The 24,631-nt window shown below is 52.2% G+C and overlaps 2 protein-coding genes and 1 long non-coding RNA gene across 11 annotated transcripts; 2 read left to right on the top strand and 1 right to left on the bottom strand.

The window, feature by feature from the left end:
- The first annotated feature begins 343 nt into the window (after positions 1-343).
- cyb5r3 (cytochrome b5 reductase 3) lies at positions 344-3,118 on the top strand. The gene is made up of 9 exons (XM_086103957.1): positions 344-478; positions 741-866; positions 1,414-1,486; positions 1,561-1,667; positions 1,741-1,870; positions 2,027-2,110; positions 2,220-2,305; positions 2,377-2,476; positions 2,568-3,118. The coding sequence occupies exons 1-9, from the start codon at positions 458-460 to the stop codon at positions 2,738-2,740; spliced, it is 900 nt and encodes a 299-aa protein (XP_085960083.1). The 5' UTR covers positions 344-457; the 3' UTR covers positions 2,741-3,118.
- LOC147186375 (uncharacterized) lies at positions 3,039-7,951 on the bottom strand. 5 transcript variants are annotated; one of them, XR_015099420.1, is made up of 3 exons: positions 7,821-7,951; positions 3,446-4,771; positions 3,039-3,345 (listed from the first exon to the last, which is right to left on the bottom strand). It is a non-coding gene; the product is annotated as an uncharacterized LOC147186375 (long non-coding RNA). The 5 variants fall into 5 exon arrangements; XR_015099419.1 differs by lacking the exon at positions 7,821-7,951 and adding an exon at positions 7,600-7,814; XR_015099421.1 differs by lacking the exon at positions 7,821-7,951 and adding an exon at positions 6,790-7,554.
- Positions 5,911-24,622, top strand: kmt2e (lysine (K)-specific methyltransferase 2E). 5 transcript variants are annotated; one of them, XM_086103948.1, is made up of 23 exons: positions 5,911-6,248; positions 10,940-11,127; positions 14,284-14,395; positions 14,473-14,702; positions 14,791-14,930; positions 15,744-15,928; positions 16,073-16,111; positions 16,192-16,392; positions 16,487-16,617; positions 17,050-17,167; positions 17,249-17,358; positions 17,441-17,693; positions 18,170-18,268; positions 19,157-19,342; positions 19,536-19,865; positions 19,923-20,222; positions 20,305-20,455; positions 20,532-20,758; positions 20,832-21,431; positions 21,509-21,780; positions 21,849-21,928; positions 22,219-22,298; positions 22,372-24,622. In XM_086103948.1, exons 2-23 carry the CDS (start codon positions 11,054-11,056, stop codon positions 23,329-23,331), a joined length of 4,878 nt encoding a protein of 1,625 aa, XP_085960074.1. In that variant the 5' UTR covers positions 5,911-6,248; positions 10,940-11,053; the 3' UTR covers positions 23,332-24,622. The 5 variants fall into 5 exon arrangements, with proteins under 5 accessions (XP_085960074.1, XP_085960076.1, XP_085960075.1 ...); XM_086103949.1 differs by having other exon boundaries at positions 5,912-6,248; positions 15,747-15,928; XM_086103950.1 differs by lacking the exon at positions 18,170-18,268.
- The last annotated feature ends 9 nt before the right edge of the window (positions 24,623-24,631 follow it).

Genomic DNA, 24,631 nt, shown 5'->3' with positions numbered 1-24,631 from the left:
GAGCGCAAGTTTTCCCGGACCCTTATACTTTGGTATGCGGAAGTGATGTTAGGACAGGCAGAAGTGACGTTGGGACAGCCGAAAGTTACGTGTATCAAGTGACCAGCGCTTATGGCGAACAGTCCAGATCGTTATTGGAAACGGTTTCCTCAAAACACCTATACTACGTTATCAGAGCTTATTGTTCCAGTACAATGTGTATCATAATGCAAAGCGTTATTGGAGTACTATCAGTAGCATATGAAATGGGGGTTTTATAATAATGTACGAGCTGTTGTCTGCTGCTGAGCTTTTATTTTGAAAGACTTAAGCGGAGTAATGTTTTGAAACAAATGCGAACCTGACCAAACAGCCTGTTGGAACCTGCAAGCGTTTGACAGCAAGCAAACGCCACAGCTGCTGTGCCTGCCCGCCCGCAACAAGCCTTCATTAGTTTTCTCCAACCAAGTAAAAGAAAATGCTGTCCTACATCATCGGGGTGAGTACACTTCAAAAAAACAAAAAAACATCGGTGTGTCTCCAGGTCCGCTCACTTGATGGCGATCAGAGTGTTAACAGTGTCTGGGCAAGAGGCCCGGACTCGATCTCCGGAAAGTGTGACTCACTTGACCCGAGAGCGCGTTCAAGCTGCTAAATGAGCCCGTTAAACCGGGACAACGCCCTGCTGAGCTCCCTTGCCCGGAGAGTCGCCCAGTGCTAATGTCAAAGCTAATGCTAACGCCAATGCTAATTTCTGTCAGATTATCCGAGGCGGCTTTGATGGCCTGGTCAACCTGCTCTTCAGGCTCCTCTTTCCACGGAGGAGGCCCGCCATCACCCTGGAGGACCCCAGTGTCAAGTATGCACTGCGGCTTATTGATAAGCAGGTGAGGAGGCGTTCCCTCACGCACCTTTTCCTCCAACAGGAAGCTGTGTCGTCATTGCAAGTACAGTACTGTAGTACTTTGGAAAAGTAACGCGGTTCCTTGACTGGCTACTTGCCCGAAATAGTAAAGTAGTTACTTTACTGATGACTGAATATTAAGACTACCTTAGCTACTTTTTAATGTAAATTAGATTACTCGTTACTTGAATAGGTACGTTCCGCAGATATTGGCAGCCCTGCTTAACATTTTGCATTTTGACTGTGACATTGAAGGAAAACAAACTTTTGGACTTTTCTCTTTTTTTTTCCAAACTTGATGCAGAAATGGTCTACTCAGTAATGTGTTACAGACAATACTGAATTCAGTACATTTTTATGATGTGATGTAGTTACATGACATTGGATATTTTTTTAACCTGACCTGATGGATAGATTTTTGGAGCGGGTTGGTGGGGGCATGCCATTGTAAGCAAGATACAGTACATGATGATATTTTTGAAAAGATCACCCAATGTGCGCCTTCCCCATTTGTCTTCAATTTGATCCAGATTGTGAGTCACGACACGCGGAAGTTCCGCTTCGCTCTGCCGTCCCGCGAACATGTCCTGGGTCTCCCTGTGGGTCAGTGTGGTGTGAGTGGGTTCCCTAATCATGTCTTTTATCCATCACCCCAAATGCAACAATGTCATCCCCAGGACAGCACATCTATTTGTCGGCCAAAATCGACGGCAAGCTGGTGGTGCGACCGTACACGCCCACGTCCAGCGATGACGATAAAGGCTACGTGGACCTGGTCATCAAGGTGACAACATTCATTCCACTTTGTCTCGTGTCTTGTGATCTGACTTCTCAGCCCGTTGTCTGTCCACGTGCAGGTTTACTTCAAAAACGTCCATCCTAAATTCCCAGAAGGTGGCAAGATGAGTCAATACTTGGAGAGTCTGCGCATCGACGACACCATCGACTTCAGAGGACCTAGCGGGCTTCTCATCTACAAGGGCAAAGGTGACACATCGTGTGTGTGTGTGTGTGTGTGTGTGTGGACCTCATGTGGAGACATCATTTTTAATGACATGATGTGAAGACAATTCTTCCCAGTATTGCAAGACAACAATGATGAGAAAAACAAAATTCGGAATAAGGGCACATTTTCCTCTGCAGGTGTTTTTGACATTCAGGCTGACAAAAAGTCTCCAGCTGTGACCAAGACGGCCAAACACGTGGGCATGATTGCGGGCGGGACAGGTAAAGTTTCATCTTTGACCCCAAGCTTTGCCTGAAGCCTCCTAAATGTTTATGGCAGTCTTCATATGGAGTCATTTTTGTCACGCCTCTCTCGTGAACATTGTGGCAGGGATCACGCCCATGCTGCAGCTCATCGCGGCCATCATGAAGGACCCGCAGGACCAGACCGTGTGCCACCTACTCTTCGCCAACCAGGTCGGTGGGACCCCACGCCCCCACTCGCTCCGTCCTCCCCCTCATCTTCGTCACGTCTCGTATTCCGACAGACGGAGAAGGACATCCTCCTGAGGCCCGAGCTGGAGGAGATTCAAGTCAACAACCCCGAGCGCTTCAAGCTGTGGTTCACCGTGGACAGAGCGCCCACCGGTATGTTCATCTACACATACGCAGCCGTGACGTGATGTTTTCCGTATGACAACCGTGTTGTGATCTCGACTTCCCCGTGTGCCTGTGGTAGACTGGGAGTTCAGTGAGGGCTTCATCAGCGAGGGGATGGTGCGGGACCACCTTCCGCCACCCTCCGCCGACACCCTGGTCCTGATGTGCGGACCGCCGCCCATGATCCAGTTTGCCTGCAACCCCAACCTGGACAAGGTGGGTCACGCCGCCGAGCGCAGGTTCACCTTCTAGACGCTCGGGCGTGACCCGTCCCCCCCCCCCCCCGTACGTATTACATGTTGTATTTATATCATGTCACGCAGCTTGAGCGCTCCCCCCAATGATTGTGCCTTATATAATTTTTTTTTTTTTTAATTATGCAGACTGATGTGATGTGTTGCACTGCTTGTGTGGACGCAGTGTCATTCTTTTCCACCTAACTGCCACTTTGAATTTCTATTCAAAATCGGTAATTCAACCAGCGTGTTGATTATCATGCATGTCAGCACTTTAACGGAGGCCCCGGAAACATCAGACATGATGACATGACTTTTGTCCAATTGTTTATTGCAAAAAATTGAATTGTATGCAGCACATTGTTTGATAAAATAAGTCTTCATCCAGAACAAATTTTGCTGTCAGCGTCTTTTCTCCTTGAGCTAACACACTCACAGTCACACACAACATAGTCCATACAAACGTCGCAGCTCCGGGCCCGGAGGGCCACTATCCTGCCTGTTTTGCAGCTCACCCGGCTGCAACACACCTGATTCAGATGGTCAGCTCCTCAACCAGCTCTGAAGCAGCAATTAGAACGATCCTGATGATTCCAATCAGCCATGTTGCTCTTGGGAGAGCTGCAAAACAAGCAAGACAGCGGCCCTTGAGGACCGAGTGTGACGCCATCGCCGGAAACCTATTGAAGCCAGGAAAAGGGCGACAATCATGATTTCTCACCTCTGCCAGACTCGGGTCGTCGTCGTCCACCTGCATCTCTGCAACATCATCGCTAACTTTGACAAGGTGACTGTTCACTCCTTAACAGCCTCTTCGAACTCACTGCTTTTGCTGACTTTGAACCTAAAAAGTTGAATGTAGTGAAGACCACGTGATTCCTTTGGAGAGCACAAGAGGGAGCCTAAGAAAGGTTGGCAAATAAATGTGAAGTAGAATACAGCGCAAAATAGAGCTAAATACACGCAAGAAATTAGCAAGCTACTTTGTGCAGTGGTTCCGTAGGGTATCGGATAGCTGCAGTTGAATCTTAGACAATTTAAAAAATGTTCAGTAATTTGTACGTTCATCAGTCAGTAAATCCTCTTCTTGAGGAATACGTCAACGTATTTGTCCACTAGATGGGGTCATGTGGCAAATGTTCATTACATGCTAGGGACGTGCTGCGTGTGTGCAGTTAAGATTAACTTGTCGTGAGCTGTAAATCTAACTGGTTCTTTGTCCGTTGTCGTGAGCTGTACACCTAACTGTAGTTCTTTGTCCGTTGGCCACATGACGAAAATGATGATGACTTTGATATTTTGTGTATTAATACCTCGGAATAAAAGCTTCAACGATGCTCTGCAAATTAATTGTATTGCATTAATTGTATGGCATTTCAAAGCTCCTAACGATGGTGGAAAAGTACTGTCATAGGAATGCCGAATGTTTGTGTCTTTGCACAAGAACTAAACGGGAAATGAGCCAGCAGGTCGCCAGCGCGCATGCTCGCGCCTCCACCCAACCCAGCACGAGCTCCGCGCTCGACAAAACGTGGGCGCCATCTTGTTTATCTTCGACGGCGGGAGTCGAGCGTTAAGAACGAGGGAAATATCCACTTTCGAACCCCGATACGGCTAATCAAACTCCAGCTACACGCGAATCCGACGTTTTGGCGTCGACCGGTTTCCAAAAAACTTAAAAGGAGAAGAGCAAGTTGTCGATGTGCGCTGCTGCGACATTTACGGCTAATGGCGCCGGAATGGCTCTCCGGCTGCGCCCCTCTCCCCTCGCAGCTCAGAGCCCGCCCACAAAATACTAACCGCATGATGTCATTGCAATCATACTCTTTCACACACGCGTACCCTACAAAAAAAACCTTTTTTAAAACTTGGATTCATGTTGAATAGTGTTATTAGGGCGCAATCATCGTCAAGTCGTCGGGGGGAAAACACGCGACGGTTCATTCACAAGCTTTATCCTACATTTTCTTGCTGTGTCCTGCCCCGAGCACCTCCGCCTTGACGCAACCGACTTTTTGAGATGCTCCTCGGCCAACTTTGCGCCGGCCTAAAAGAGGAAGGAATACAAAAATAAAATAAGATAAATAAAAGAACATGGCTGTGCTTTGCTGCGCCTCTGAAAAAGCAGCCGATGCGGTGAGACGAGTGCGCATGCGTGATGAGCTGTGCTTCGGTTGTGGGGGAGGGTGCTGCACGGAAACGATGAGGACATCCTCGCCATCGTTGTGATGTCAAAGGGAATTCTACAGAGGTTTGACGCAACGTAATATACATACATACACCAAAGCCCATCTGATGCACCATCCGCGCCGGATTATGCAAGTGTATTAATTAAATAACAGAATCATCCCTTTCGGATGTTTGTTGCGGTATAAGTTCAATAATATTGGTATTATTGAATGTATCCTATGATATCTTCTATCCATCCATTTTCTATTGGGCTTGTCCTCATTAGAGTCACAATGAATGTCCACCACAGTTGATTGTAGTTGGGACTTAAAGTTGTTTCCATTACAATAATTGTAACTTGTGCGTACGTATTTACGCACGCCGTGCTCCCCACCCCATCTACAAACCGCTCTTGTGTAAAGGGTTATATAAGAGCTGAGCTCTCTTGCTGCTTTGTGTTCGGGATTTTGTTTCTGCTGCTCTTCATACAGGCGCCCAACATATTGTCAATAACTGTGTGTGAGTCAGTCTGCCATGCGTGTTTTTGGAATATGGGAGGAAACCAGAGTACCCGGAGAAAACCCACGCAGTTCTGGGGAGAACATGCAAACCCCACACAAGGAGGCCGGAGCTGGACATGAACCGGTACCTCTGCACCGTGAGCTGTATAGTAATAATGTTTTCTATGATTGCCATGACATAGAAGTAAGACAAACCACATGTATACTACATAAATTGCACATCCAATTATTAAAAATGGTCGTATTCATTTGGAAAAAAGACCCCAAAGATGTTTTATAAAATTCAGAGAAACTGTTGCCCAGTAGAGGTAAAACGGACACGCGCACGCATCGGGCACGCGCACGCATCGGGCACGGCGGCCCCTGTGAAATGGACCCGGTCACCCCGCAGCGCGTGGAGGCGGGGCGTCGCTCTCACTGACTGGGGGAGGGGCGCGAGGGGGGAGACCGGGAGGAGGCGGAGCCTACACAGTCCTGGCAGGGCCGCCATTTTTGCAAGGGGAAAAGACACTGCTTTTGAGGGGGATCTAATTTCTAAAAGTCGCTCTTTGCCCAGCGAATAGTTTGTTTTTAACGCCCCCCTCTCAATTCCTGCGACGAACCGGGCCTCCCACTCCTTGTGCGGCACCAAAGGCAGCGCGGAATTTTGGACAGGAGAGGACTATCTCGAGGACGAGGCGAGAATCTAAACGTTTTAGAGCTTTTTTTGCTAGTGATCCGCAGTGTGTGTACACAAGTATTGTTTTGGTTGCGGAGGGTGAGTGGACAGCGGCGAGGGTCTTGCCCTACTGCCTAATTTGTTGCCTGGACCCCTTCCAACGTGGATACAACACGGTAAGTACACCGCAGTTTGTTGTTCATGTCAGGTTAGCACAAATCCGACCCTCGAAGGCTATTGTTGGCTTTACTTTAGCTGGCACATCACGCCAATGCTGGCTAACGTTGTATAAGTGTATAGCTTGCATGCTATCCCAGCCACATTTGTGGACATTGCGTTTAATGCGAATTCACGATGCATTTAAGGGGAAATGCCCAGGTAAGATAGTAATGTGTCCTATTGGCAACGTCAAAATAGCGCTTGTTTCCTACTAGCTAGCACATGCTATTAGCCCAAATTAGCTTGACAGATACGGTGTGGCAACGTTTGAGTGGCCGTACATTAAACGTCATAAAAAGCTGCCTGGTGTTGTTGTTAGAATATGGATATCGCAGTCATCGCTTAATTGGAAAAAAAAGTCAGCAGACACCCTGAACCCCGATCGAACATCACGATGATTTAGAGGCGTAACACTGAAAATGTCAAGGCATTGTTAAAACGGCCAATTAAGTAGAATGTACGTTGAGGTGGACCTCAATGCACTGTGTGGGTACGTACTTTTTTTCGTAGTGGAGGCGGGCCTGACATATGACAACGGTCGTGGTTCGGCACGGTGCGGGCCAAAATGCGCACCGTTTCGGCCCTAAACCTTTGCACATTACTGTATTTACATGTCGGCTTCCGATCGACAAGGTCCCTAACTACGCCTTTGAGCAAACCAATCGAGTCGACATGGTAATCTGCGTTAGGTTACAAACTTGACAATCATGCTCGCTCGCAGCAGCTAATTTCCGTCCGGAATCAAGCGCCTCAGAAACAATAAACGCTATTATTAATGTAAAGAAGCGTGTAAAATATGTGAGTGTAATTCCCAAGTTGCATGCAAACTGCTGCTGAAATTGCTTAAATGCCTGCCTCACATTGCGCAGTGACCTCACGCTCCTGGGGGCTTTTTTAAATACGAGGCTTCATGAATTTAAGAATAAAAGCATGCTGCTGTTTTTGTCGTATCTTGCCTTGTGAATGGCACGCGATTTGATGTAAAATTTTAACTATGTACTGGATTTGGATTCTGTAAGTATGGGGGAGGGGACACCCCATGCCATGTCAGTTTGTAATTTAAAAAGAATATATTCGAGATAAAGAGTTGCCGTACTTTTTCAAAGTAATACATTAGTTACGTGTCTTGCAATTACACGCGAGTGTGAGTCGACCAACGGAGGCGTGATCGCTTCTTCCTGTTTATGTGCATACAAAACATTAGCCCACTTTTCATTGTCGTTACTAGCTTAGCCCAGCTAGCGCCCATTACGTATTATTCCGTTCGCCGCCTTTTTGACCTTCACTGACGACACAAAGTGGAATTACCCTCCGGTTATCAATGTGTCTCAGTCTTCCGCCCGACCCCGTTGGACAAGTGGGGCGCATTCGCCCCGTCGCCGTGCTCCGATCTCCGTTTCGATCCATCCATAAGTGGGCCACATAATTGCTAGCCCATTAGCACGCTAGCTTCGCTTTCGACGAGCTCTTCGACACACGGGCACGCAGAGACAAAACTCTCGTTGGACGGGCTAGACACTGCGACTCGCCTATGCGGGGAGCGAGGCGGCCGAGCGTGGGGCAGAGTGGCGTTCCCCACGGCTGGCGAGCCGCCGCCGACTTTGCGACGACGAAAAAGCGGCAGGAAAATGGCGTCCGCGGCCAGCCTGTGGTGGGAACATAATAGCAACGTTGTCGCCTCCACACCCCTACCGGCAGCCCTCACTGCAGCGCCGACACACTCGCCGAGAAGCAACTGCACACGCATATACATTTCATCGTGAGAACAGTCACCAACAAAGCAAACCGATTTAATAGAAAAAGACCCTCCGACCCCCCAAAAAAGAAGCTGCTCTGGAAGGGAAGAGTGACGTGTGCTGTCATTTTGGATGAGACACGACCTTCTTCTCCTTTAAATATAATACACGATTCGTTTAAAATGAACCCATAGAAGCATAATTAGGCCAAAGGAGTTATTTTAGTTATAATTCAGACTTGTGACAGGATGTTTCATCTTGTGTTGCCTTTTGGCTGGAGACCTTTGGTTGCTTTGGAGACGACAGTTCCCCTTGCGACAAAGGCGTCCATCAGAGGATAAATCCATTATTATTCCTCTCTACGACTGGAGAGAAGCACACAGACGAGGCTTCTCTCTGGAGGTTTATCGCGAATTTGTCACGCTCAAACAGAGGCCTGTCTGTGTGCGCTTGGGGTGCATTTGTCTTTTTCAACTTAACAAAATGGTCTCACGTCTGTTTAGGTGAAGCGTTGTCGCCCAGCAGATCTCACCATGTAGGGCCCGTGCGTGCATATGTGTGTGGCACTACTCTCACCCCCCACCTACTCACGAGTGATCTCACTCATGTGGTACCCACACCCCGAGAGACCCACACAAGACAAACGCGCCCGGCTCCTGTTCAGCTCCACACGCTCACGTGACCTCCCAGATGGGTGGAGGAGGCTAGGCTCAGGTGACCTGTTTTTGTGCCACTGGCTGCCCTGTAACAGATCACTCTTTTTTAACAGGAGGGCGGACCTCCGCCGAGGCCTGGCAGCCTCCTCGGTGGCATGAGCGGTTCCGGGTAGCGGATTTTTAAACAGGCTTCGGCATTGATGTCGGTGGCGTAACACCACTGCGCGGAATGGGTCATAAATGACTGCAGCAAGGGGACCTGTGGAGACCTGTAGAAGCCTTTTTTTTTTTTTTTTTTTTTTTTGACACAAACTGCTGTAAGCCCATAGTCCCAACTTCATCTGTTTCTCCTTCCTCTAAAGGAGCTATTGACATTGTAGTTGATACGACAAGTATTTGTTATTTTGTTTCACTCAAATCTGTCATAAAAACGTTGAAACGCTTTTAAATGCAATCCTCGAGACTGCCTTTGGTTTTCGTAATTTGCTTCCCCGCCGGGCCACGGAAGTGCCCTTGGCCTCTTCGCCATTTCCGAGGTAGTGAGCACAAACAATACGACGCATCTGTCATTGTCCTCCTAAACGCTTTTTTAAGAGTCTTTCTGGGGTTTTCAGTTATTGCGCATAGTTTAGTACAGGACACATACACATGCCCCCGCCCATGTTTGGTGCACACTTGCAGCGATATTTACAAAGAGCTGGCTGGATGTGTGTCATTGTGGCTACGGTGGAAACATTCCATCCGGGTCATACTTTGTGTTTGATTCTGCTCGCTAGCTAGCTGAGTCACTGCAACTGCCTACCAGGATGGTGTCAAGGCACATCTGTTTGCTGTTTGGCAGTGAGAAGGGGGTGGGGGGGGGGTTGTAATTTTTCCCCTTATCAAAAAAAAAAAATATTCGGAGAGCTAGCTGCAGGAACCACAATGAAAACATGCAGAGGAGGCAGCTGAGTCTGGGTTTCCCTCGCGAGGCTGAAAAAAAAAACACGTCTTCATCGTCTTCTTCTGCACACAATGAAGCTACTGTGTCCCCTCACTCTCAGATTGGTTTACGCTGCGCGTGAGCTCAACGTCGCCACCCAGAGTCCACGCGAGGTCACGGCTGTTTAGCGTCACTGTCAGACGGTCCCCGTCAGTCCTCGGCCCCTCTCCTTTCGCTTCCACTCTGCGTCTCTAGTTTATTTAGGAAGTGCACAGAGGAGGGAAAGAGATCCGGCTGGGTGGGGCGACTGGGCAAAGGAAAGAGTGGCGCTTTATTTTTTTCCCCCCCTTTCTTTTTCTTGGACGCCCGACTCCAAGGGTGACGGACCGTTCCTGTAAGGGAAGTGGGAGGCGCACGCAGAGGCACTCAAAGCTCAGATTTAGTCAGGAATGCTGGTGTACTGTACTTGTTTTCTCTTTTTCTCCCCGACCCCCCCGCCCCCCCTTGCTCTCTCGCAGCCGCCTTTTGTCCGTCTTGACTCTCGTTGGGCCATCATGTGCGCTCCAGAGACAGGAAGCGAGCCTCTGGATGAAGTGGGAGTCAAGCGAGTTGCTCATAAACACAGAGCTGCTATTTGTTAATGCAAAGGAAAGGGCTAGTCTGACGTTTGGTGGTGGTTGTTGGCAAGCCGCCCCCATCCCTTGTTTGAACAATCAGTTCAATGGGTCGTTTCACCCTGCCATTGAACAGTGGAAATGTCAAGAGGTAGACGCGACTGACACTCGGGTCGGGGTGGTTGTCTTGCCATTGTTCAGACCCGGAGGTGGCAGTTGGCTCCCACGCGAGTGCATCTCGATCACTCGACGTTCTCCGTCTCGATCGCACTGGCCGGAGCTTTTGTTTGTCCGCAGAGTGAGCACGGCCAGGCGGAGGTGTGACCTCCAACCTATTTCGTCTCATCATCTGTCCCCTCCCGCTAATCCCGCTTATCAACAGAGCTCTGTATCCGGGCCAGCCACACTGACACACATGCTCCTGTCTGGGTGTTCACAACACATACGCCCCTGAGTTGCCACCAATACTGCCAACAGTTACAGCATGCGCCTTTTCAAAGTGGCCAGTCCTCACCGCGCAAACAAGGGGGCCCAAAAAGCCATCAGAGTGCCTTTTCCCTTCATGGCTGCCAGCGGCCGTGCGTGTTCTCTTGCTCCACTTTGTGGGAGCTTGCGCGCAGTGCAGCTTTAGCTCGGCTTCACCCGACAATTGTATGTTTTACGTGTTTCATTGCCAAAGCAAATGCTGACTTTCTCCGTCCTTTATCGTCCTTTGACCAGGCCTTGTGGATGCACTTAGATGTCTGCAATGACTGCTGTGGCCGGCATGCCCCAGTGTTTTGGACTGCCATTCTCTGGACTCAGTAGGACAAGAACTGATCAGCAGAGAACGTCATGAGCATAGTCATCCCCGCGGGGGTGGACACAGCAGCAGACGCCTCGTACCTGGACATGGCGGCGGGCTCGGAGTAAGTATCCTCGGGATGCCCCCCCCCCCCCCCCTGGTTTTTCATCCGCTTTGCTTTTCCACCGACGCACCTCGGGAGTTCCCATGAAACTTTGATCGCAAACCCTCCTTTCCCTGACTATCTGAGTCAATACCGCTTCAAACGTAACGACAAATGTAAACGCGCTCGGCAAGTTTTACGAGTGAAATTGATCCAAATTGGCAGCGGTCCAAGATCAGCTCATGCACGGTTCAACAATTTCCCTTGTGCATGTCCTCTCCTCATTAAATAGCCGTCATAGCGATGCTTCCTTCGCCTTCTTTAAACGCTCCGAAGCAATTACAGGAGAGGAACTCGCAGTAATGGACAGTTGCGCCCCCCCCATTGATTGTTCTTGCACTTAACCGTAGCCGTCGTGATCTACATCCGCCCGTGTCAAAACGGCAGCGGCCAGCGGTTTGTGTGCCGCCTGATGCGCGCTCGTATGTGCGCCGCTGAGGCTGAAAGGTGTGCGCCGTCATGGCAACAAGCCTCACGACTCCCCACCAGCCCTCCCTCCCTCCGGTTTGCTCGTCAAGGACATTGGCGCGGCTTTAAATGAAGCAAGATGCTCTCGCATGACTAAAGAACAGCCCGCGTCATCCACTCGTGAGGAGGGAAGGAGGACGGGGTCGGTCTCTTTAAACCAGAGAGCCCCGCCCCCTTTTTGCCTTCATCAGAGCTGTTGCGGTGACAGCTTGTGTTGCCATGGTATCTGCCCATCGCCGCCACGTCCCTCCACTTACCTCCCCTCTGCACTGCGCAAGGCCTGTTTCCATGGAAGTGGTCTGAGTGACAGGTGGCCCTCACAACAAAGCTCCCTCCTCCTCCTCAGTGGAGCGCTGCGTATAATGGTGTGGGGTGGGGGGGTGACATGCACCCCTTTTTGACTCCTCTGCATGCTCTTTTTTTCCCGTCCACCGGCGTTGAAAAATATCTCGTGATAAAAATGGCCGCGCTGAGGGGGGGGGAGAAAAAAAAAGATGGTGGGAGGGAGTTACGTCTTGTCCTTTCCACGTCCCCTCAAGTATGCAGCAGGGCGGCCAGCTGTTGGCTAATGCAGCGTGTGCCTGCCTGCGTGCGTGTGCGCTTGTCCACAAGCACACACTGGCGGAGTTGCGAGCGTTGCCATGGCAGCCAGCAAGGAGCGAAGGCGTTGCCTCCGGCCGCTCGTCTCCGTTTGTCCAGGCCTTGTTTTTGCCTGTATGGAATCACAGCTGTTCCTCAATTTAATACCACATTGAGTCACATCAGAAAGACGCACACGCACTCCTTTCCACACCTGCGCCGGATCTTCCTTCCATCCCTCCCTCGGTGCGTCGATTTCACGTGAGTGATACAAACCCTCCAGCTATGCTCACATTCAAATATCCTCCCACCGCACCGCACAGCTTGGCTCACTTGTTTGCACACTTGACGCTACAAGTGTGGAGTGTGTACGGTACAGTGAACCCTCGTTTATTGGGGCGGGAGGGATGTCGCACACCCACCCATGATAGACCAACTTTTAAAAATTGAAAATTGTTTTGCCCCTTTACACACTTTAAACACATTGAAACTTTTAAAAATACACTCAGGGCCACCGAACACACACTTTTTCAAGTATTCCATCCAAAAAGGGTGTGCTCGCTGTTGTTGCAACAAATCAAAAGGCAATTGATCACTCCATATTCTTTCGTACAGCTAAAGAAATTCAGTATGCTAAACATTTGCAAACTATGCAGTTGTCCCAGTAAATAAAAGGAGGAGTTATTGGCTGACGGACGCCACATTCTTGCAAATTCTCTCGAGAATGAAAAGACAATTGGCAGCCCCAAAAGCAGGTCGATGCCCTGTTATGAATACCCGCTAGACCGTAGCTGATAAAGAAGATATGGACGTGTTGACTGTGACAAGTTTTAACGTTTTGGTTTTAGATGGCTTCACGACACCCGTGTCTAAATTTGGCCTGTAAGAGCCATTAAAAATCCATGACATTGCAGGGCTTCACGGCATCCTTTTTCATTTTTGAAATGACCCTTTCACCAGCGGTTGTTTCGACATCGTAAATCAGAAAATTGCGAGGGAGAAGTCACACTAAATATTTGACACTTTGGCCTGTAGCGGCTGTTTCTTTTCCTTTATTTATGATAATTAGTGACCTGAAAGTTTTTTTTGTGTTTGTTTGTTTTTGCACAGTACGTCCGATTTGGTGGTGTTAATGATTGATGGGTAAAATGTTGTTCTTCCCCCTCCGTGTCTTCCACGCCCGTGACAGTTAGGAGCGCCAGTGTGGCAGTTAATGAGTAGTGTAGGCACACAAGCAAGCGCTCCCCCTGACACACAGACAAACACAAACGCGCGCGCCTCAACACAGTTCCTCCTCTAGACCTCGTGCGCACACTTGTTCGGCTTTCCCTTTGACGGCGGCACCGTGTGCAGGAAGTGTCGAATATCGTGCGGCGTGTTCTACGAGGACTTGTGGCAGGTACCGTTGCGCCGAAATGAGGAGTTGAGTTGGGGCAGCTTTGCGTTTTTAAATGTCGTTCAACCTGTTTGCTCTCTTTTTCCAAACTGTTTTAAGCTTCGGTGTTTTAAAAAATGTAAAACGTGTCGAGGAGTAAGAACGAAAGTGGCATGTACTGCTGTGCGAAATGCTGCGCGACTTGTTCACTCTAAATTGTGAGTTCCACCCGTCTTACTTTAGCAGATCAGGCTGAATTTAATTTAGTTATCTATTTATTTTACTTTACAGAATTGTCTCAGAATTTGATTGCTACCAGGTCCCCCCCCCACAACTGAATCAGGCTGAAAATGAATGGATACTTCCCTCTTAGATCACACCATTTCCTCCATAAAACACATCTGCCATGTGACAATAAAGAGTGAGTTAGATTGGTCACAAACTGCCAAACAGGCTCTCAGCGTCGGTGCGCGCATTTTTTTTTTTTTTTCGCGGAAAGTAGAACTACAGGTTTGGCCTGAGCCAGCCTGACAAACGGTTGTGTCTACGTGCCGCGCACGTCCGACGATCTGCCTCGTAGACAGAGAGGCGCTTCCAGTGGCATATTGTACGTCCATACTCGTTCCAGCAAACGCACAGAAGACAATGCTAATATTGTGCGCTAGCTAAGGTGAGCATTGTGTGCGTGTTTGCAGACCCGAGTCGGTGGAGGCCAGCCCCGTGGTGGTAGAAAAGTCCAGCTACCCGCACCAGATCTACAGCAGCAGCTCTCACCATTCCCACAGTTACATCGGCCTGCCTTATGCCGTGAGTAGCCGCGGCCAACAACCCGGAGACATTGTGTTCGCGAACCCACGCCTGACTACTTAACGTTCGCCCTCCAGGACCATAACTATGGGGCGCGGCCCCCGCCCACGCCGCCGGCCTCGCCTCCCCCCTCCATGTTGATCCGTCAGGGCGATGGGGGGTTGTTTGTTCCGGGCGGCCAGGATGAAGCGTCCACGGGCACCACGCTCAGCACCTCCGAGGATGGCAGCTACGGGGCCGACATCACCCGCTGCATCTGCGGCTTCACGCACGACGACGGCTACATGATCTGCTGCGACAAGTGCAGGTTCGCCGCCCTTGAAGCACGCCGCCGTTTCGCAACACCCCGGCGATCCCCGGATGACTCAACCCTGTGCTTTGATTGCCGTCGCTAGCGCCTGGCAGCACATCGACTGCATGGGCATCGACAGGCAGAACATTCCTGAGACGTACCTTTGCGAGCGGTGCCAGCCGAGACACCTGGACCGGGAGAGGGCCATCCTTCTGCAGACGAGGAAGCGGGAATGTTTGTCAGGTAGGACCAAACGAAGCCATTCGATGCCAAGTCGGCACGTTTGTCGCGAGATGAAACCACTCTTCAGACTAACCCTCGAGAAGCAAACGGAGCTGCTTTTAAAATCGTTGCTAATGTCTCATTTGAATGCTGTTGGAAAAGAAGCACATTGGTATGTTGCTCACGCAAAGTTAAAAATGACGTGTGCGATTAGGCTAACGAAGGTTGTGTGGAAACTTTCTGAAAAGTGACTCAAATGCTAAAAAGCACATACATTTCCCCTCTAAATAACACGGTGATTTTCTCTGTCACAGTCTGAGTAATACAACACAACAAAGTAGTCACCGGCTGCAGAGCAAAACAAAAAAAAAAAAACAAGCTGCTTTTGCAGACTCATTCACTCAACATTTGATCAAAGTTGTATTTCCTTGGTGATTTGCTTGTAAATAGCTCAGCAACCACAGCTGAAACCAAAAGATGGGGGGGGGGGGGGGGGAACAAACCTCACGATTTTAAAAGGTGATGATCAACAAGCTCAGCTACATTTTGTTGTGGTTGTATTAATGGCGCTGTCCAACCTCTGTAAAGACGTCATCAGGCAATTGCACTGTCATCCGGTAACTTTGACCGACTAATAAATCCGCCGGCGGCGACATTCTCCAAAAATGAGTTGGCAACATTCTCAGTCCCACATACTTGTGGTCCACTCACCATATTGACGTCACGAGCGTCAGGTTGTTCGACGTGTCGGGGCGCACCTCTCTGAACAGTGACACCTGCTGGACAGAAAAAGAAGGAGTTTCATCTGCGCTGCTGGCCTCCTTGTCATTCAAGTAGACGGGGACACCAGCGCGACGGAGAGTGGGGATGAGGTGCCTCTGGAGCTCTACTCCACTTTCCAGCACACGCCCACCACCATCACCCTCACCACCGGGCGCCTGGGCAACAAGCAGGTGGACAAAAAGCGCAAGAAGAGCGGCGAAAAGGAACCCCCGGCATCTTCGGCGCGAGCCAAGAAGGTAAATTCCGCAAAATCGACGCGCATAAACGCTACTTCCGAAATGTTGAGGGAAAGGCGCTTTTGAGGGAAGTTTAAAAAAAGTGGCGCCATGTTGGAGTCGGCGCGCTTTCCCTTTTGTTCATATTTTAATTGCTCCCCGCAGGCCTTCCGAGAGGGCTCCAGAAAGTCCTCCAGAGTGAAGGTAAAAATACACGCGGCGCCACAAGACGGGTTTCTCTGCGCCGATCCTCGAATAAACCCGCCCCGTTTCTCATGGCGCAGGGCGCCGCCCCGGAGCAGGAGCCAACGGAGCACCCGGCTCTGTGGGAGAACAAGATCAAGACGTGGATGGAGCGCTATGAGGAGGCCAGCAGCAATCAGTACAGCGAGGACGTGCAGGTGCTACTGCGCGTCAAGGAGCAAGGCGACGGCAAGAGCCTGGCTTACAACACGCACCCGGCCTCCTTCAAGCCCCCGGTGGAGGTACGACAAACGCGAGCTGCTGCGTCCTACTTTCTTCAGTTGCTCAGACCAGTGGCTCAGGCTGTGTGTGTTTTTTTTTTTTTTTTTTGCGCAGAGTCAAGTTCAAAAGAACAAGAAAATCCTCAAGGCCGTCAGAGACTTGGCCCCCGACTCCCTCATCATCGAGTACAGGGGCAAGTTTATGCTTCGGCAGCAGTTTGAAGCCAACGGATATTTCTTCAAGAGGTCAGTCGCGGGACACGACAATACAAAAAAGAGAGATTGGATTGATGCTGAAACTAAAAGTACGCCATAGCCTTTAAGGCTGAGCTTAATTTGACTTCGAAATGCGCATCTCCAGACGTTGGTCTCGGTAATTTTGGCACAACGAGGTGTTGAAAGACAAAATTGCCAATTCGTCCTCGTAGAAGCATCACACAATAGAGCTGAACCAACCAAACGGCGATGTGGTTTTAGTTGGGACTCTTAAGCGCAACTTTGCACAACGCGGCACATGGGGGGGGGGGGGGGGTACGGATGGGAAGTTGGTCTTGCGTTTAATTTTAAATGGAATTTACAAGTGTTGCATTCAACTCAATTTTTTTTGGATGTGTCTGAATAGCGCATCCACATTTTCATACAAGTCCAGCTCACACTTGTCTCTGCTTCCTTTCCTAGACCTTACCCCTTTGTGTTATTTTACTCCAAATTTGATGGTCTGGAGATGTGCGTGGACGCGCGCAGCTTCGGCAACGAGGCGCGCTTCATCCGCCGCTCCTGCACCCCCAACGCCGAGGTGAGGCCACGCCCCCCGCCGGCAACGTATCGCAACTCGTAGTATGCGCTCTCACACTCTCCCCGACCGACTGCGCGTCAGGTGCGGCACGTCATCGAGGACGCCATGTTACACTTGTACATCTACTCGTTAAGGCCCATCGGCAAAGGCGCGGAGATCACCATCGGTTTTGATTACGACTTCGGCAGCTGGTGAGTCACGCGCTGGACCGGGAGCGCCACCCCCCGGGGGGTGATTTCAGCTCGGAACTCACCCGTTTTGCTTCGTGCGCAGTAAATACAAGGTGGACTGTGCCTGCGTGAAGGGCAACCCGGAGTGCCCCGTTCTCAAGCATAACCTGGAGCCCACCGAGAACCTGGGCTCCGGCGCGCGGCGGCGGAACAGCCGCAAGGACAAGGACCCGGGCCGGGAAGACCTGAGCCAAAACCAAAACATTGGCGTGGATTGCGAGGGCAAGGGCAAGAGCGTGGGCGACTGTAAGCAGAGGAAACTGTCACCCCTCCGACTCTCCATCTCAAACAATCAGGTAAAACTCCCCACCCCGTACCCGATCACTGATTTCCCCAGTTTATCGTCTCCGCATGTGAGTTCCACTGTTTGTCCATTTCTTTTTTTATTGACTTATTTTTATTTATTTTTTAACTTTAGTTTGACCTCCTGCGTCACCTTTGTCCCCGAGTTACTTTACCACATGCCAGATAAAGCTCTTTAGCCCCGATAAAGGAGGGGATAGCAACTCATTTCTTGGTGCGCATCAACGCCAGTGGGCGAGCAGTGTTGTTTTGTGCCCACTTGCAGCACAAGCCGAGTCAACGACACCTCCCAATATTCCCAATATTCACCTCAGCCAGCACGCTTCAGGCGACTGGCCCACTCTCTCCCTCCTCACCTTTGCCGTCCTCCGCTGCTCTCACCTGTTCTCCCTCTCGTCTGTAGCCAGACCTGAATGACAAAACGTCATGCCGCCACCTCTCCCCCCCACCCCCCGCCTCCCTTTTACAGGATCCCGACTTATTTGAGGATCTAGAAGACAAAACGTCCGTTAGCAATGAAGTAGAGATGGAGTCAGAGGAACAGAGTGCAGAGAGAAGGAAGAAGATGGTAAGTGTGCCGAGGCGAACGGCGCCCTTTCAGCTTTTGAATAGCTTTCCTGCAGCCGACCGGCGCAGAGTGTAGATGGCAAAAATCGACAACCAGCAATCCCCCCCCCCCCTCCCCGCCCCACTTGTTTGTGTCTGGGTGTGGTCTGATATTTGTGGCTCGGTTTCGGTGCAGCTGTCTCTTTCATCTTCATCAGCACTGACATCCTCCCCTTATGTGTCTTGCTTTTGGCCTTCCGTTTCCTTTGCTCCTTGCCCGTTGCTTTGTGTTTTACGCAGGCAAAAACGTTGGTCCCCCTCTTAAACCGCTATCCCATCACACACCGAATGAAATGACCCGCCCGCTCGCCAGTCCGCTCCATTACGTTCTCGACGCATGAGAGGGATGAAAATGAGCGAGCGGGGGGGGGGGGGGGGTCGACTAAACACTGGAAAAATTACGCATGGGCGCACTCTGGAAATTACCCCGCAGTCAGCTTCATTTGCCATCGCGGAGCCTGGGCGTAAAGTGCTGACTCATCGTTAGCCTGCCAGCGTGCCGCTAAAGACTCTGTGAGAGATGGATTCTCACACATTTGGAGGAGTTAAAGCCGGTTGCCGGTTATTTTGGTTAACCTACTCCTAGCGTTTCTGCGAATCCGCTCCAAATTGTACACATTGTCGCTCATGATGTACCCGCCCAGCCCCCAGGGTAGCTGTTCCAACCTAATGCTTCTTGTGCCTCAGCAGTGTTCCTCTTGACTTTTTCTCTGTCCTGAGCCGACCGAGGGGTTGTCATGTTCTCTCTGCAGCTCCAAATTAATCCGTCACCTTGCTCCACGTGACGCTGATGAATACTGACCTGAGCATTATTGTCTTCGTCTCTCATGGAACTGCTTCCTCCCCGCAGACGCGAGAGGAGCGGAAGATGGAGGCCATCCTGCAGGCTTTCGCACGGATGGAGAAGCGGGAGAAGCGGCGCGAGCAAGCGCTGGAACGCATCGGCAGCGTCAAGCCCGAGCTGGGGGGTCGCAGCGACATCAAGGAGGAGCCGCCAGCCACTCCGGAGACGGCGGACTCCCCTTCTGTCGTACAGGTAGGATGTTGTGGTGCTACAAAAGGGTGAACTCACAAAGAGGGGAACTTTATAGTGTGGGGGCAGGGGGGGCTGAACGATTTAGCATAAACACAAGGCAGTAAATCAGCCCTGTTCCAACCGGAGCTCATGTCAGAGCTTTTCTCCGAGCGCATCAATGTTCCAGCTGTAACTCTCTCTTCTGTCTCTCTAGCCGCCTCTTCTCGAGGTAAAAGAGGAGCCGGGGTTGAAGCCGGCTAAGGTCAAAGGCTCGCGGAACAGGAAAAGCTTTTCCAGGAACCGAACGCACATCGGCCAGCAGCGGCGGCGAGCTCGCACCATCAGCACCTGCTCCGACTTGGCCCCGGGCTCTCCGGTGGAGCCCGTCGAGCCTCTGAGCAGCGAACCCCTCGAGGGGGAGGCGCCTATCGTGCCGGAGCCGGAGGCCGTCGCCGCCCAGCCGCCGGACGCCAGCCCCCCGCAGAGCGACTCTCCGGCCCCCGACCGGAGCCGCAGCGGAAGCAAGAGCTTCAAAACGAAAAAGGTATTTTCATTGCGGCGGGCGACGAGCGAGCCGGCGCTCATCATTTTGCCTCCGCAGCACTTTGTCAGCGAATGGGTGGGCGAGAAACAGCCGGATGCTTTGGCGGCACGCGCCCCGGAGCCGGCGCCGGAGCGACCGCTGCGGATCAGCAGCGACCCCGAAGTCCTGGCCACCCAGCTCAACGCCCTTCCGGGCCTGGCCTGCTCGCCGCAGGTCTACAGCACGCCCAAGCACTACGTCCGCTTCTCCTCGCCTTTCCTTGCCAACCGCAGCCCCACCGCCCCCGGCATTCCCACCGGGAGACGGCGCTCCAGAGAACTGCCCGAAACACCCCCCACCACCGGGTCCTGCAAGAAGGTGCCGCGTTCCCCTTCACTTTGCTCTGCATGAAAACCTTCACCCGACGCATTACTCACGCTCCTCCCTTCTTTCGCCGCAGCGATGGTTAAAGCAGGCGCTCGAGGAGGAGGGATCCACCAGTCCGGCCAGAAGATCCAGTCTCTTTATGCCCAGCGAGGGTCCTCTCAGTCCCTCCGTTAACGGAGACTCGGACAGCCCCCTTCCCTACAACGGCTCCTGCTCGCTGCCCGGTACCGACCGCTCTTAATCGCCAATCTTACCGATCGAAGCAAAGACAACGCGTGTGACGCTCGTATGTTCTTTCAGAGTTGCCCACGCCTTTGAAGAAGCGCCGCTTGAGCCCTCTCGACGCCTGCATGTCGGAGAGCTCCACGCCCTACGCCTCCCCTTGTGCCACGCCCACCCGGGCCGACCCGACGGAAACGTCCGCGCCGCCTGCGCCGACGGCCACGCCGCCGCGGCCCCGAACTGAGGAGTCTGGAGCGGAGCACGTCGCCGGCACGCCAACGCAAACGCTTACTCCGCCGCGGGAGGTGAAAGACCCACTTTTTCCTCCCATACCATTTTGGTGAAATGGCGACTGACGACGTCCCGTGTTCTCCGCAGAGCGAATGTTCGACGGAAAGCTCGCCCGACGTCAGCATGAAAGCAAATTTATTCGAGGTCGGCAACCTGCCGGACCGTCCCCCTTCGTTGATCCCGTCTCCCTCCGTTCGGACGCCGTGCTGCGACGGTCTCCCGCCTGACGCCAAGACGTCAGTACTTGAGAGTCCGCTGCCGCCCGCCGTTATCGAGTGCGCGGACTTGGCGGAGGACCGGCCGGACGTTGTGACGGCGGAGGGCGGCGGCGGCGGCGGCGAGGCTTCCTCCTCTGGCGAAACGTGTGCTTCCTCCTCCTTCCCGGGCTGGATCAAGAGCCCGGAGAGGTGCCCGACGACACCGGCCGGCCTCAGCTTCTCTCCCGTCAACTCCAACCTAAGGGACCTCACGCCGTCGCACACCTTGGAGCCCCTGCAGGCTCCTTTCAGACCCGAAGCTGCAACGGGACCTGCGGTGGCAGCACCGGCCGCCCAGGCGGTTTTCGCTGACGGCCAGGGGCCCCTCTTTTACCCCTGCGCCGAAGACCCAAACTCGGCCGGCTTCTCCCGCTCTCTCGTTAGCGACGAGGGAGGCGGGTCTGCGCAGAATCCGCCGCAGAAGAAGAAGGTGAGCTCGTAGCGTGCAACGTCACCCTCTTGCGGTTTGCCATGACGCCCGCGCTCAACACCACGTCCCTCTTCAAGGTCTCCCTGCTGGAATACAGGAAGCGACAGCGCGAAGCTCGCCGCAGCGGCTCCAAGACGGAGTGCAGCTCCCCGGTGTCCGGCGCGCCCTCTTTGAGCATGGACGGTTTTCCCGTTGTCGCCATGGAGACCGGCGGCGAGGGCTCCTTACCTCCGCCCCCTCCTCCTCCGCCTCCCCCCCCTCCTTCTGCGGCTCTTGGCAGCGGCAAGGAGCCGCAGACCACGGAGGACACTGAGAGCTTGGGCGAGAGGGAAGGAGGAGAGGGACAATGGTGGGCAGGCGGTGACGTCACGACATCCGCCGCGTTTGTCTTTGAGCTAATGGATGTTTTCTTCCCAGGACGTCCTCCACGTCCGTTGAACAGGCGCGGGAGCGGAGCTACCACAGAGCTCTGCTGCTCAGTAAAGACAAAGACACAGGTGATGGAAAGGAAAATCATAATCCCAGTGTTGTCGCGAAACCAAAATCAAGTCACACATACTACAGGCCTGACACAAATCTTGAAAACATCTCGTATTTGTAGTTCGGGCAGTTTATAATAGCATCGGTAGAAAATGCTTTTTTCTGACGCAAGTTTTCACAGGGGAGATGGACCCGAGTCCTGCCTGGAGTAATTGACATTCCCCTATAAATGGCTGCCGACATGAATGGTTCAAACCAGAACTAGACCTCAAAAGTATGGAGGCATCATTTCTTTCTGTTGTTCAAGATGGTGAAGCAGACGGAGGTGATACACCGACACCAAGGGACTCTCCATCTCCTGGACTTCAGAAGACCCCGACTCATGCAGTAAGTCTTGACCAGATTATGCAGGACTTCTTTTCTTTTCTTTTTTTTTAACGGTTTTGTTGCTTCCTCTTAGCCGGGCTCTCCTGGCCCACTGGGTTCTGTAATACCCTGCAGCTGGAAAGAGGAAGACGGCGACGCTCCGCCTCGAGTAGTGAGCCAGACCCTGCAGCTGCCCAAGTCCAAACCGACGGCCGTCACCCCAACCAAGCTGCACCCGCCGCCGCCCTCCTCGCCCGTGCACTACCCGGGGCCGGCCCTCCTCCACGTGCAGCCTCAGGGCTCGCCCTACCGCAGCCAGAGAGCACTCTTCTCCTCCCAGTCCCAGAACCAAACCGCAGGCCAGGTCGCGACGCCTTCGTTCGTCCAGTACAATGCGCAGGCCGCCCCTCCGCCACCGCCGCCGCCTCCCCCGCCGGCGCCGCCCGCCTCCGCGGCCTACTTCCCCGCTCAGACTGCCTCCCCGGCGGGCCCCTTCCCCGGATTCAAAGCGGCCGTGACGCCCTCGTACCCTCCGGGCTCTCAGGCCCTGATGCAGACTCTTCCCCACAACGTGCACTACCAGACCTCGGCCGCCCCGCCTCCGCCCCCGCCGCCCCCACACCCCATGTCCAGCCCCGCCCTGCTGCACGTCAACCTGCAGCCCGCTCCCATCCAGCAGATCATGCTGACGGCCGCCCCCTCGCTGACGCAAGGCCAGCCCTCCGCTCAGCAACAGCCGCCCTTGTCCCTCACCCCGCCCCCGCCGCCGCCCCCGCCGCCGCCCAACCCCTCCGGCGGCGCCCAGATGCAGGCCCACCATTTTCCGAACTTGACGGGCTTTCAAACGACGTTGCTCGCCAACCCCTCGGTACCCGCGTCCGCGTACGCCCCGTCCCTTCAGCAGAGCGGACTGCCTCCGCCCCCGCCGCCGCCCCCGCAACAGACTCAACCAGGCTCGGCTCCGGCCACCGCCGCTCAACTGCCGGCTCGCGCGGGCCCCGCCTCCTCGACGGCCTTCCACACTTCGGGTTACCTGAGCACAGGGTGGCACTGAACTCTGCCTAAACAGGATTGAGGGGGGGGGGGGACGAGGGTCAGGTTGTAAAGCTGTGGAAATTTGCATTCAATTTCCATGGGAAAATTTGGAAATATTCCAGGCGTCCTAATGGGAATAAACGAAGAGTTGAACGAGTGTGCCGCTACACCATCAGCGACTTCAGTACCTTGTTTGCACACACAGAATATTTTTTTATTTTGGCTCCCAACACCAACAATTACAGTTCATAACTTACGGAAATGAAATCGCTCCCCGCTTTTCTCGCATTGCTGGTTTATTCCCAGAAATTCCCATGGAAATCTTTCCACTTTGAAAATTCCCGTAATTTTGCAACCCCAGACACGGGGCACTGTAGATATATTTTCTATGGCCAGTGGAAAAACAGCTGATTGTTGGATAAAAGGGTATTTAAATAAGAAAAACAAACAGACTGACATCATCTTCTCGACAAACTGTAAAAGATGGACGACCCCTCGTGGTGCTCTTGGCGCTCTTCTCCTTTTCTACTTCCTTCCTGTGACGAGTTGGGGAGGACTTCACTGTCTCATTCGGGGTCCTGTTCTGTTGTTCAGCCACACTTTGTTTTGCTGTGGACATTCCACCCCCCCCCCCCTCTCTTCCCTTCCTTTCCTTTCTCCTCCTTTGTCTGTCTGTTGTCTCTGTTCGTTTTCTCTTTATCTAGCGGCGCGTTATCGCATTTGTTTTGTTGAGGAAAAAGTGACTTTTTTTTTTTTCAAGTTCCTCCATCTGACATCAGAAGTCCGTTGAGCGCCGCAGAAAAAAGATTGGCGGGCGATGGCCTCACCACCTTGAAAGTGCCGCACTTGTGTTCGCACGTTTGATGCGAGATGTGCGCCTCCCGCGCAGGTAGGATGCTAGAAGTTTATTTTTTTCCCCCAAAAAGGAGCGTTATTTGTAGAAAGTGTAATTTAAATGTATGATAGGTGGTCACTGCAGCTTTCACCAGGAACACGTTTGTAAATATCTGCTTTTTTTGTTTTTCTACGCCTGTACAATTCGCAGCCATTGCCTCCCATTTTTCAAACGTGGATGTACATACGAAAGCTCTTCTTGGCAAAGCTGAATGTTTCCGTGACTGTAACATTATTTTTTATTTCCACGCTCTCTGGACTCTTCGACTTTGTCCTATTTTTTATTATTATTGTTATTATTATTATTATTATTCGTGAGTGTGTTTGTGCCGAGGGGAGGAGCTCACAGACACTGCACTGGTGGCTATTTTCATGGTTCATTATAATAAATCACTGTAATGACAGTTTTATAAACAGCTTTGCAA

Source organism: Hippocampus guttulatus, chromosome 22 (genome assembly GCF_054856545.1).
Source record: "Hippocampus guttulatus isolate MCC_2025c chromosome 22, RoL_Hgut_1.0, whole genome shotgun sequence".
Lineage (NCBI taxonomy): Eukaryota > Metazoa > Chordata > Actinopteri > Syngnathiformes > Syngnathidae > Hippocampus > Hippocampus guttulatus.
Note: the sequence above shows the minus strand (reverse complement) of the source record. Positions and strands in the feature narration are given on the sequence as shown.